The sequence below is a fragment of the Topomyia yanbarensis genome, chromosome 1 (assembly GCF_030247195.1).
Source record: "Topomyia yanbarensis strain Yona2022 chromosome 1, ASM3024719v1, whole genome shotgun sequence".
Lineage (NCBI taxonomy): Eukaryota > Metazoa > Arthropoda > Insecta > Diptera > Culicidae > Topomyia > Topomyia yanbarensis.
This window is the reverse complement of record NC_080670.1, coordinates 196,240,131-196,253,977: the sequence shown is the minus strand read 5'-3', so window position 1 is coordinate 196,253,977 and position 13,847 is coordinate 196,240,131. Positions and strand designations below refer to the sequence as shown.

General features: G+C 43.2%; 2 protein-coding genes across 2 annotated transcripts in view; both read left to right on the top strand.

Moving 5' to 3' along the window:
- Positions 1 to 243: 243 nt before the first annotated feature.
- On the top strand, positions 244 to 684 carry LOC131676142 (uncharacterized). The gene has a single exon (XM_058955264.1). The coding sequence runs from the start codon at positions 244 to 246 to the stop codon at positions 682 to 684; it is 441 nt and encodes a 146-aa protein (XP_058811247.1).
- Positions 685 to 3,009: 2,325 nt separating this feature from the next.
- LOC131686615 (ras-related protein Rab-27A-like) overlaps positions 3,010 to 13,847 on the top strand; it is a 37,083-nt gene continuing 26,245 nt past the window's right edge. The window contains exon 1 of the mRNA XM_058970561.1: positions 3,010 to 3,408. The gene's annotated coding sequence lies outside the window, so the exon portion shown is untranslated. The remainder of the gene's footprint in view (positions 3,409 to 13,847) is intronic.

The following is a 13,847-nucleotide window of genomic DNA, read 5'->3' as shown; positions in this document are numbered from 1 at the left end:
CGTAGCGGGAGCAGCGGTCCTCGGAGTGTGCGGATTCGTAGCCTCCAAACATAATATATTTAATTTACCTGCCGTCTGGCTTGGATCCAGCCATGGTTGGAGCCGTGTCTTGGCGATGTGAAATGTTTTCTAGGTCTAGAAGTGCAAAAGAAGAACAGCGTTTACAGTGAGTGTCTGAGTAATTATATAGACCAACTAGTAGAAAACACGGGACTCCGTGAAGCAAAGGTAGCCAAGACACCAATGGAACAAGGTTTCCTCCGTTACGAAGAGGACGGCAAACTGCTGGAAGATGCAACGAAGTTCAGAAGTGCGGTGGGTGCTCTAATGTATATCGCTGTATGTGCCCGGCCCGAGATTATGACGAGTGCTGCCATTCTTGGCCGCAAGTTTAGTGCTCCTTCTGAGACTGACTATATCGCAGAAAAGTGCGTTATTCGCTACCTGATAGGAACGCGTGATTGGAGACTGAATCTTGGTGGTGAGAATAGTGGTCTTATAGCCTACTCGGACAGCGATTGGGCAGGAGATACGCGAACCAGGAAGTCCACTACAGGTTTCGTAGTATTCTACTCAGGAGGAGCCCTCTCGTGGGCCAGTCGCCGACAGGACTGCGTTACTCTATCGACGCTAGAAGCAGAATACGTCGCCTTAACGGAAACATGCCAGGAGGTGATCTGGTAGCGACGACTGCTGGCCGATCTTGGTGATAAGCAGAGCGATGCAACCGTAGTAAACATCAAGATAATTAGGGGTACCTAAGTTTCGTGCAATCAGAGTGGTCTACCAAACGATCAAAACATATAGAAACAAAGCGACATTTCGTGAAGGATCTCTGTGAGCGTGGTGAAGTGGTGTTGCAGTATTGCTCGACTGAAGATATGAAGGCGGACATCCTCACGAAGCCCTTGGGAGGCATCAAGCATCATAACTTCACAAGACTACTTGGTTTGGTTGGCGATGGTCCGAGGGCCAATCAGTTGAGGAGGAGTGTTAGTAATCAGCAATGACTGTCCCCTCGTCTTTCACCGAACGTACAACCCACCCATCGTTTTGCCACTGGGTGATCTGTCAAACGTATGCATCCTGAAGGTGCGAAGAAAAGAATACCGTTACTGTTTCATTGTCGCTCGAATGTGCAAGAAGCACAAATAAATCGTTCTCGTTTTTTGTCAAACCGCGTGTTAATACTTTTCCAGCATTTCCGAAACTACCAGTTTTTCTGTAATAGCGCACTCTCCTACAGAAATGCGATTTTTTATTTTCGAAGTGGCAAATTATACGGATTTCTTTACTCACATGGATGATAAATGCCATGCAGGCATGATTTTTATTCGTGTACTGATCCTTTTGGCGTCCACTTATTTGAACCTGAGCTGAAAATAAAGAACATTCTTGTGTCTGTTAATTTAGTTTAAGAATAGTTCGTGATGAATCATGTAAGTAGGGGATTAGCCCACTACTCGGGTTCTTGTTTGCCCGGCGTACCCTTCTTTTCAGGGCGGCCTAGGTGCTCCTACCGGAATTTCGGATTTTCGTAACAACAAAAAAAGAGTAAACAAAACAAAATAAACTACTAAATTTACCGACTTTATTGTCCTCCAACTCTCCACTTCACTGCTGCTGCTGGTGATCTGCTACTGCTAGGCGGAAAGGCGGGCGGTTCCTCCAACCGACCGGGACTACAACGGCCGAGTTCTCCCGATTTCCGTTGGCTGCTCCGGCAGCGGTCCTTGTCGTTTAGCTAGGGAGGTGAGCTTGGCTCCTTTGTTGGAACCTCCCTAGCGACGTTGGCGAACTTTCGCCGGGACTTTTCACTCCTCGTGAATGGCCCAGGTAGACACCGCAGTGACCTACCTCAGGGGGAACCTTTGTCCGCCCTGCTTCGTTCTCCTTTGCAATTAACTGTGGAGGAGAGCTAGGCTCGTTCGACTGATCCTCCACAGTGAGAACGGCACTGGTGTCACTTGGGTCCTTTTTATTTAGCCGAAAAAGCGAGTAGCTCCTTAGCGATTAGATTCCCGTCTCGGCGACCCTACACCAGGACTTTTCGTATGCCCGGACCACACACCGATACACTGACGGATTTCACTTGCCGTCACACGCGCGCACTGAACTTTTGTTACGGTGGCGGGAAACTGTCCCGAAAAAAAGGAATAAATTTGGAACGTCTGTTCCTGGCTGTGGTCCGTCACTTTCTGACTATTTTACGATGGCCGCCTTCCTCACGACACGAAAAAACAAACACCAACACCAAAAGAGCCGTACCGCCGCATAGCTGTCATCGCTATCCAGCACACTTATTGCAACAAGAGGAGAGCGGTGGCCTATCTAAGCTCTATATTTTTTGTATACAAACATAAAACAAAAATTACTACACCTATCTGATTACACTAAACCGTTCACAAACGCGAAACTATATAAAAATTTACAAACTAAATGTGAACGGTATCGAACAACGGTGAGCATAACTTTAATGTAAACAATACACTCTACGGAGTGTATACGCAAAAAAGGGTATATTTCCACCCAGTGCTAAATTGTTACCCTGACGGGTTACAATCGTTGACAAATTCCCATTCAGGCTCACTGAGCAGTAATTTTAGAACTATAAAAATAAACTTATTTGTGTTCATCACATATGCAGCCGAAATATTATTGTCGAATGTTTTCACCTTTCTTTCTTTCTTTATATCGTATTTTGGATGTCTACTGGAAAAGCTTCGGATAGTAACGACCTAAAAAAGTTTAAGGATAACGATATTTTTTATAGTAAGCGTGCTTCGACACCGAAGGACGCTTGCTATAAAAAGTTTGCGCATCCATCTCTGAAGCTCCCACTCGTCCTTTGATCTGCGGGAAAGCTACCTCTTCAACACACATACACTTTTCAAAAGCGCAAGCCTTGTCAAGGCCAAATTTACTATAGCTGGCATACTTTCAGCTAGTCGTTGATAAAACCAGAACCAGCAAGCAGCAGTAGCAGCTTATCAGTCAGTAGCAGTCGGGCTGCGATTCAGTACGGTCGTGAAAAAGTGGCTCTCGTCCCCAATCCATCGGAGCGCATCGGAAATCGCTTGTCGTGTTCGGTTCGGTTGCCCTTCCCTCGGTAGTAGTTTATTTCCAGAGCAGGAGCGGTGACACTATTGTAAACCACGTGGTTTTGTGCGGGCAGTGTGGCATGTTTAAAAGCAACAGGTAAAGCCAGTCTCCCCCCCCCCCCCTAAAAAAGAAGATACTTTGTAGTGGTTTGCTGTTGGCTGATTTTCACTACATCAGGTTAATTTGTGGTGAGAAGCACAGCATCCTGGAAAGGTTGTCCTTGATTTCAGCGCGAGGAAGAGGTATACGGGATAGGAAAGTGAAATCGCATCTAACACCCAGCGCTGACGGGCTCCCTCTCTACAGGTAGGTGAAGGCGAGGTGAAGGACCGAAAACTAGGTAGAGTGGTTTGATGTTGCAGCGATGCGGGCGCTTTTGTGCTTGTTGTTTTTATGCTTACACGGCGTCTGCAAAGTGGAGATACATAACACTTTGTGTCGAGCTTGTCTGCTAGGGAAGAATGAGCGCTGGCAGATTATGCAAATTTAATTGGAAGTGATTAGAGGAATAATGGGACGGTGATGCGTGGATAAAAGTTTTCGCGAAGCATTAGCCGTGCAGATGTTACTCATTTGTGAAAGCTGGAAATTGCTAAAGTTGAGATTTGAAACCATCAGGTGTCAGAGTCAAGCAGAGTGATAAAATATTGTACTGGAGGGATGGGGATGTCTCCCGAGAAAAGGGCTACCTTGTTTGGATTCACACTCGACCTGAAAAGTCATTCATCATTGGTCACTTTGATGAGGGACCAGCCAAGTATCAAAATATTGTTGAAAGCTCTCTTTTAGTCAGAGTTCAGTGAAATAGAAGATTTACACAACATATCTGCTGTGGAAAAATTCGCTGAATAGATTGACCAAATTTTTTTAGCTGGGAGAATTTTCGAAGAAAAAAAAATTAATAATTAATTTGTCGGAGAACAGATCCAGACAATTCTAGTGAAACCAATAGAGAACTGTGAATTCCGGCGAATTTATGAAAGCTTTAAACCCGTACCGAAAAGGGGAAGAAAATGTAAAAATAATATAATATCATTTGGAGCACGCGATAGCGACAGTATTTGCATTTTGCCTAATGCTCGACCTCGACAGGGATCTGAAATAATGTTTGTTTTGCTGGGGGTATTATGTTTCTTAATTAACATTACAGACAAAGGGACTACACTACATCATCTCGCAGAAACCGTTGGTTCAGTAACCTTCCAGATGCCAGTGGTCGGGCCAGCCAAACTAGGGCGAACTCGATTTCTTGCATCTTTCTGGAAAAACTTTGACAGGAAGTTTGCAAAACCCTGGCAAAATTCTGATAGAAATCCTGCACGAATCGAGCAAAAAACAGACATAAATAGGACAGGAATTGAGCAGTAATTCTCTCTGAGAATCCCAAAAAATTGTTTCAAAATCGTCCAACACGGGTCCAACAATGGAAGCCTGTGGAACGGTTATTTGGACGTCTTCTAACGTTGGTCCAATGAATGTCCTTCATTGGACGATTTTGAAACTAATCGGTATTAGGGGTTGGCCCATTATTCTGGACAGAATTCCGACTAAAAGCGATACCCCCTAAGAACGGCTGATTTCAAAATCGTCTAATGAAGGACGTTCGTTGGACCAACGCTGGGCGATGTCCATCCACATCCGTTCAACAGACCCATGTAGGACGATTTTGAAACAATGTCTTAGGTTTCTTAGTGGGGAGCAATACTTTTGCTCGAACTGACAGCAGAAGCTGTCAGATATGCAACATTATCCAAGCTGCAGTATGTTTCGGACTATCAGGCAGTTATTTATTTTTAGAGTCAAGCTTTAAAGATTCTACCAACACAATGTTTTATTACGATTCGCATGTTATTACGGTACTCAGTGCTATTTACCGTTTACCGACACAAAATATGTGACCAACCCCTCGGTTGCCAATGACACCTGAAGACGAAAAGGGAATCAGAGAGAAAAATCTAAAACTATACTTTCAATTAGTCTCTAAATTTATTTATTCAGTTCAATTCTAAAGACGAAATTCCTTAATATATCCGAAACAAGTTGAAATTGATTGGAACTTAACATGGTCAATTTCGCGTACAAACTCGTTAGTTCCGACTGCTAGCAGTACTATGCGGTATATATGCGGAGCAACATCACAGAACTCTTCGAAAAATGTCACCACTCGGACCAGACCCAGTGTGAATGACGCGCTGCCTATCAACGCTGTCAGAGATGACATACAACATCAAAAGCTAATCGGTTTTTGTTCTCTCCCGATACGGCCGGTTGCCTAAGCCATTAGAAACTGTTGCCCGTCAAAAATGGTGCTAGCTTGTCGCCGCTGTCAGTCAGAGCCTGTCACATGTACAAGCTTTGATCTTTCATTTTTATAATGTTCACTTTACTATAGTAATTGGAGCGTTATGTACCGCTAAACATACAAATTCTTCAATTTCATAAAATCAGATTAGAAATTGCGTCTTTGAAGCAGAGTTCTCGGAAATTTAAAGAATAGACAATAATCCAATAAAATTTAATGTTTTTCCCAAGTGAAGAGCGCTGCTTTTAAAGCAAGAACCTGAGCTACTTTGAAAGTCAACAATAACACAGATAAAGCCTTCTTTAGAAGTATAACTCAAATAGTTAGCAACGCGCAGTCAATCGTAGTAGGCTAGCCATAGAGCGACGAAGGAAAAGTTTTCAAAACTTTCTCGATTGAGGTAATGGACAAATCTTCCGATTGTCGCCTCCCGCTGTCCGCAAACAAGACCCTACCAACTGCTGATTTTTATCGGGTACAGTTTATTTCCCCCTCAATGTGAACATCACAATCATTCAATCCTTCTTCCCGTTCGCGAAACCACTGCTCGACAAGGGCATTTTCTCTCATCCTGGCTCTTCCATCCAATGATGGCATCGAAGCGAGACAGTGCGTAAAAAAGGGCGAAATGACACCGTGTTCTGTGTGTGTGTGTGTGTGGGGGGTGAGCATATCCCGAGAAGCAGAAAAATATCCAGGTTGGAATGTTTCTTTTGCCTTCCGGGAACATGGACAACGGTGGCCCTCCCCTCCGACTCCGAGGTATACCGTTTGGAGGTACGAACGAGAGGATGTGGCTTTTTACTGTGATGTTCCGCTGTCCATCGATCGAGTCGACCGAGAGCTTAGGTGGAAGTTATTAAATAGGGTCATTAGGCAATAAGTTGTTATGGATGAAATTTGTTCGTAGTTTTTAATTGGTATATTTGTTTTATCTAAAGATCCAAACATTTTTAGCCCTGGGGATGTAAGATTATAGCTCTTTTATACATCCAACGATCCATTTTGAGAATGCCTGAAGACTCATATAAAATAAGTCCCGCACAAAATATCCAAAATAAGATTTTTCATTTTGGCTTGCATTTAGTTTAAACAAAATATTTGAGTAAATCATATGAAGTTATCAAAAAATAACATTAAACAATCTCAGCAACTTTCTGCTCTTTTCGGCAAAACATCTCTGTCAACTAAAGCGATGAATCAACTAGTCATTATCAGATTGCGCTGCAGATGCTAAACGGAAAGAAAAGTCGTACTTTTTATCTGTTAGAATCACGCACGTATTTGTCAAAATGATTAGAGACTGTACTCTATGACAAATTCCACTATTCTCGCGGCAATTTCACCAACAAAAACACAACATAAAAGAACTGCAGAATCATTTGTCCCTATTTCTAAAAAATCGGGCATCCAGCAGAAATTCGTCAGGATTCCGGTATCTATTTCTTTATTTTTCCATATTTTTATCATCTGCGGAAACAATTCTTCTTGAAAATATGATATGAAAAATTGTAACCCGTCAGGGTAATAATTTAGCACTGGGTGGAAATATACCTATTCGTGCGTACTCTCTCCGTAGAGTGTATTGTTTACGTCAAATTATGCTCACCGCTGTTTTGTATCGTTCCTGTTAAATTCGTAAATTTTTATATAGTTTCGCGTTTGTGAACAGTTTTGGTTGTACAGATATGTGTACTAATTTTTGTTGAAGATTTGTGTATAAATGACGTAGGGCTTAGATAGGTCACCGCTTTCCTCTTGCTGCAATAAGTGTGTTGACTATGCTGCGCATCGGAATGACAGTTATGGGGCGAGGCGGTTGAACGTTTTATTTTGGTCGTGAAGAAGGCGGCCATCGTATAAAAGGGGATAGTGATAGACCACGGAGAAAGCAAGACGTCTCCGTTACACCAGTTCGGGGCAGTTTCCAGCCACAACAGCCATAGTGCGAAGTACGCGTGTGTGACGGAAAGTTATCCGTCGTAAAGTGGTTTGGGCGCTTGTTTTTATTTTGTGGTGCTAGATTGCCGTCGGGGGAAGCTAATCATCAAGGATCGCCGTCGGGGGAAGCTAACAGCCAAGCAGGGTGGACAACAGCTCCCCCTGGGAAGAACACTGCGGTGTCTTCCGGGATTCTTTGCGGGGAGTAAAGAATCCGGTGATTTGTCGCTAGGGAGGTTCCGACAAAGGAGCAAAGCTCACCTCCCTTGCTAATTGTTAAGGACTTCTGCCGGAGCAGCTAACGGCCAAAGGAGAACGCGGCCGTTGTTGTCCCGGCCGGTCGGAAGAAACCTTCCGCCTTCCCACTAACGTCAGTAGCAACGGACGAAAACGACCAGCAGTGGAGAAAGGTTGAAGAATAAACGGCAAAGTTGAATTTTATTTGTTTGTTTATCTTTTTGTTGTATACGAAAATCCGAAATTCTGTAGAGGCACCTAGGCCGCCCTGAAAAGAAGGATCCGCCGGGCAAACAAGAACCCGAGTAGTGGCCAAACCACTAACAATTTACGGACGCAAAGTTGGAATGGGCGATTGACTCCTTTGAATCATTCAAATCGCTGGGGATGGACGAAATACTGCCAATAATGCTACAAAAAAGCAAACAGCATATCATTCTATACCTGACGAAAATGTTTAGGGTAAGTCTAATACTAATCTAGTATACCCACAAGCTGGAGACAAACAAGGGTAATATTTATACCAAAATCGGGGAAGCGTGATACATCACTTCCAAAATCTTTTAGGCCAATCAGCCAATATTTCTGAAAATAACGAAGAAAATGATTGACTTACACATTAAAGCAGAGTACTTGAAAGACTCCACTGAGCGAATTTCATTTCGCATATCAAAGCAGTAAATCAACAATAGATGCAATGCACATGTTGCTTGGAAAACTAGAGAATTCTATTGAAACAAAAGAGATCTCACTTGCGGCTTTTTAGACATAGAATGAGCTTTCGACAATGCATCTCATAGTTCAATGTGGAATGCTATGAGAAAACACGGGTTTGATTTTACACAATAAATTGGATCAACTCAATGTTTACAAACCGTGAAATAACTAGCACGCTTGGAAACACGTCACTGACTATGAAAACATATAAGGGATGTCCTCACGGCGGAGTTCTATCACCCTTATTGTGGTTATTAGTTACGGCTATTGAAATCATTAGCTGAAATGAGATACGAAGTGATTGAATTTGCAGATGATGTTGTAATACTCGTGAGGGGAAAATGTGATTATGTTAACTCAGATAGAAGGCAATCTGCACTGCACTCTAGGGGCAGATCACTTGTGATGCATTTTTAAAAATCAGCGAAGTTAAATGCATTTATCCATCAAAATAGAAATTCATAATGTATTTTGCGTTGCGTGCAATGTTTTTGCGTTGCCTGCTATGTGGTTTGCGTTGCGTGTAAGACGTCAAAACCCTACAGAAAAACTAGCCCTACATTTAACAAAACGTCGAACAAAGTGGATCAGCGTAGGACGTTTGTTAAACAAACTTTTCTGCGAGGGAGTGCCAAGCAGATGCAAAAATGGAAATTAAATGCATTTTTTTCTAATTTGATGCAAATTTGTTATACATTCTTAGAGTGATCTGCCCCTAGACTGCACTTCACTTCGAAGTGGTGCAAAAAGGAGGGCCTGAACATAAATCCCTCCAATCCTAATCCTATTTACTCGAAAAAGGAAATATTCCATGTCAACACTTTTGCTCAACGGAACAGTAATTGAAATGTCCTCTGAGGTAAGGTACTCGATAAAAAACTAAACTGTAATGCGCACATTGAGCAGGTTATAAGCAAGGCAACTAGTGCTCTTTGGGTGTGCAGTAGAACAATTGGTAAAAATGGGGTCTCAGATCAAGTATGGTTCACTGGTTATACTCTACAAGAGTCAAACCAAGAATAACATATGCCTCGCTAGTTTGGTGGCCTAAAACAAAAGAGACATCAACTTTAAAAAAACTAGGTAAACTTCAAAGGCTTGCTTTGGAGCGATAACCGGTGCCATGCGAAGTACTCCATCAATGTTGCATTTCCTTCCGCTACATCAGGTTATACAACTTGAGGCGGAAAAAGCGCATTGAAAATAAGTCGTTATAAAAAAATTATTATCTGGAAATTTAACAGGACATCTTGCGGTTCTAAAAATACTGGACGATCCCTAATAAACAGCAACATATTCTACTGAATCAAACTTACCACAGACTAACAGACATAACACTCAAAAACAATGCTTCGTCTGCATTATCGGTCATTTTAAATATATTTGTAGTTGGGACTGTGGCCGCATTTGAAATTATGGCGCCACTAACATATGAACAATCATATGTAAGATAGACCGCTAGTGAAAAGTTGTTCCTTAGCCTGAGGGGTAACCCACCAGTAAATGAGGGTTTGAGACCGTAAAAACACTACCACTACCTTTTATTGGAACGGTATTTTTTGAAGGAATTCCCTCATAGTGTTATGTCTGTTAGTCTGCGACTATGCCACAGAACGGTGTGGTTAATCTCCGGAATACTATCAAGTATCCTTGCCGAAGCAGCCTGTGTCGAAGCTGGAGTACTCCCCTGCCGCTGGGAAACAGCCAGGGTAGTTCTAAAATTGGCACAAAACTTCGTCGAGAAGACAGCGGGAGATGAATGCCACCTTCTCACCATCGCAGCCAACATCCACTAGGAGTTCATCAACAAGCCCCTCCCAATCATCGCGTGAGCCCACAAGCCTGGCACAACCCTGGACCGAACATCAACGTCAACCTCACCCGCATAATAAAGGTTGGCGACGCCCCGAGCAGCATTATATCGAAATACAGGGAACTCATCAAGCGGAATTACAAACATCTCAAAGTATACACCGACGGCTTCAAGGCGGACGACGGCGTCGAAGCGGGAATCATCGGACTGGAGAGTGGGATATTCTTCTGCCTTCCTCCTCCTGATCAGTTTTCACAACGGAAGTGGCAGCAATTGCAGGGGCAATGGCCAAAAGGAGCACAGACGAACCAACAGTTGTCCTCATTGACTCCCTGTCAGTATTGAGGAACATCGTATCCGGAACGTACACCCATCCCTTTGTTCAGGCCATCGAGACCTACTGCTTACACTGTGCTGGGTACCTGGCCACAGCGGTATCAGAGGGAACATAAATGCCGAGCACCTAGCTCTACACTAGACGAGCTCGAGCTCGACTTCCAGACGAAACTCCCACAACCGACATTCACAGAGAGTTCAACACAAACCTGCGGCGAATCTATGCCAAACACTGGCGGAGATCCCGAGGCCACAAACAGAAGGTCAAGAGATCAGCCGACAGCTGGACCGATCGAGCAAGCCTGAAGAAGCAAAGGATACTCTCCCGACTCTAGGTGGGAAAACTCTCCGTCGAGCACCTCCTTTGCAACTGCCGGGAGCTTTAGGACCTCCGGCAACAATATGACTTCGGGGAATCAATACGGGACGTGCTAGCCAACGACCCGGTCCTGAAGGAGGCACTCCTCCAATTCCTAAAGGACGTCGGCCTGTACGATCGTGTTTAAGGCCACACGACCAAACGGGTGGGTGATAAAGAGGTTTCCCGTGATCCACATAAGCCAAAAGCTCCACCATCAGTGAAAGACTCCACCATCAGTGAAAACCCAACCATCTGTGGGCCCTCTGCCACACTCTCACTGGGTGATGGAGAGGCTTTTCCGCGGCCCAGACCAGCCAAAAACAACCAACCCCACCATTATCGAAAAGCCAACCAACTGTGGGCTCTCTGTCACACCCTCCACCGGGTACTGTAGAGGTTTCCCACGACCCAGATCAGCCAAAACCGGAATCTCCAAAAAACATCCAAACACACGCCACGACCATGCCATCAATGGGCGCTCTGCGACACCCTCCCGGTGCTGGAGAGATCACCCATGGCCCAAAGGACCAGCAACCCAACGAACTTCCAATCAGGACACTACAAGCCCAGCAACGGGACCCAAAGCAACCCCACACGGGCCATCCGCCGAACACAGCCGAGCGACGCGGCCCACATTTAGAAAACTAACACAGAAGAAATTGAAAGTATTGTTTGATAGTACATTTTCTATATTCACTACTGCTTCGTTGTGTTGTTCGGACGTTAAATATGGAAGCGAGTAGCCGTCCGCTTACCAGCAATTTGCCTCGTCGTCGACTAAAAGCTAATAGCAATTCGAAAATATGCGTAACAAAAGAAAACACTAGAAAAACTCTAAAAAGAGAACTGCAGTGACTCCATTTTGGAACGATTGGATTCGCGTTTAGCTGTCAAAAAACGAATCCAATCGAGCACTGCCTATCCTTATAACATTGGACGTGTTGCCATACAATGCCGGGGCATACGTTGCCAAAAATGCTGTTTTTCTCTCCGCAGTTCTCTTTCTAGAGTTTTTCTAGAAAACAGTTCTCTTTCTAGAGTTTTTCTAGCTGAAAATACTAGCCGGCAAGTGATCGACTGATGGAATTGTTACCCTTCTAATCGAACAATTCTAAACAAGTAAAATTTTCCAGCAATCGTCATCGTTTGCTTGATGAGGCAATTTAAGCCTATTTGTATAAATGAACTGACAGTTGGATCGGAGAGAGTGCGGAAACCAAAAAAAACTGCTTTCAGCATCACAGTGAAACAGACTTGCGGATGTTATTTTGCATGTGAAATTGTAGGTACATAAGGTACATAAGCTTTTCATCAAACGGATCCCAGAAAGACGTACCAATCCCACCAGCGGGAGCAATGATTGTTCGAGCATTTGTTTGTCGTATCGTCACATATGCAATGCATGCCACTCCACACGGTACGATGGCACCAAAAAAGACCAGACTGTAAAGTGAGATACATGCAGACACTCTTGTTTTTGAATCGGTGCAGCACGCATCCCTCTTTTTGTGAATGCATCGGTCTTCCTTAGCCTTGCGTTTTATATCTAGGTATATGGTGGACTGAAAACGACAACCATGCAACAGGGATTATGAAGTTGTTGTTTATGTTGGTTCAAGGCCTATAAGCTACTGTAGTGGGTTAGTGGGTGGGAACTGGTGCAAGTGAGCTTTTTATAGCTGTCCTCGGCAGAGCTGAGCAATTCTAGTAGTGTCTACGGAGAGCTGATATCCTTGAAATAAATAGCATCATTAGATTGCTTGATTTTTTATTGAAATAAATTAATTGACAAAACAACATTTTGTTTCGTTATTATTTTTATCGAATAGCTTTCCGTTTAGTAACCCCCACGGTGTGAACTGCCCAGATAAACAAACCGGAATTCTCGCTAGTTTCTGTCAGAATTTCAGTTCAAATGACACAACCGTTTTAGGGTTCCAACTCTTTGTTTCATTTTAGCCGGAAATCCGTTGTTTCATTTAAGACGAATTCGGAGAAAAAGTGAGAGATTTTGAACTTTAATAACTTCTGTCGTACTGATCATAATTATACATTTTTAATACAATTCAGTGGAAAATATGTTCACCAATTTTGTATTAAATTTCGAAATATGATTGACTTCCATAGAAACACAGAGAACACACGACCATCTTCAGCATTCAACTTGTGTAAAATCTCTAACGGTCTCGAAGGTAGTTGGGATATCCAACCCAGGTGCGCTACTGTCGTCATGTTTTTTTTGTGGCTTAGTTCGACAGAATTGACAGCGACTATTCCTCTACCCAGTCAAACTAGTCTGGAACCGGTTCGGACTTCCAGCATGAATTCCAGCTTAAATGCATCAACCGATAGAGTCGGAATTGGTTGTTTTCTTTGAGCAAGATTCCATACTGAATCCATTCAGGATTTCGAACCGGTTCCGGAATGGATTTGACGGATAGTTGGGATAGGTTGGTGTGGCGGCGCTAGTGTTTATCGTATATTAATTCAAATGTTTACACACGTTTTTAAATATTTTTGTTCGATCATGGATAGAAATGAAAAAAATATATTTTCAGAAAATAATGATTTCTATAATTCGTAGGAACATTCTCACAAGTGTAGATATTTTAAAAAATACTGAGAATTTTTAACATTTAAGAATTCTTTTGTATTAACATTGGATATAAATTTCCCCTTATTTAATAAAAGGCGGGTGCCTTTTAATAATCAGTTTATGCCCAAGAGAACCGTTCACAGCCGGAAAGCGGCTTTTTAGATTCTTGCAAAAACCCTTTGCGAGAATCATCCTCCGAATTAGAGGGGGTCTCAAATAAAATAAAACAGGAGTTAGATCAGACGCGAAAGGTTCGGATCATCCATAAAATTAAACTTCTCAACGTTCATCGTCGGTGTCGATTAGGAAAAACCCTCACGTTAAATCCGGGCGGATCTGGCTAACGATTTCGGAGAAATTTTATCCACGCTTCGGTTTTGCCAGGGGGGAAAATCCCCCACCTGATGCATTTCGGTTGATTGATTTCGTCTGGATAAGCATA

Bases quoted from the DNA above. Each gene is read 5' to 3' on its own strand.
- LOC131676142 (XM_058955264.1), top strand. From the start codon at position 244: ATGGAACAAGGTTTCCTCCGTTACGAAGAGGACGGCAAACTGCTGGAA.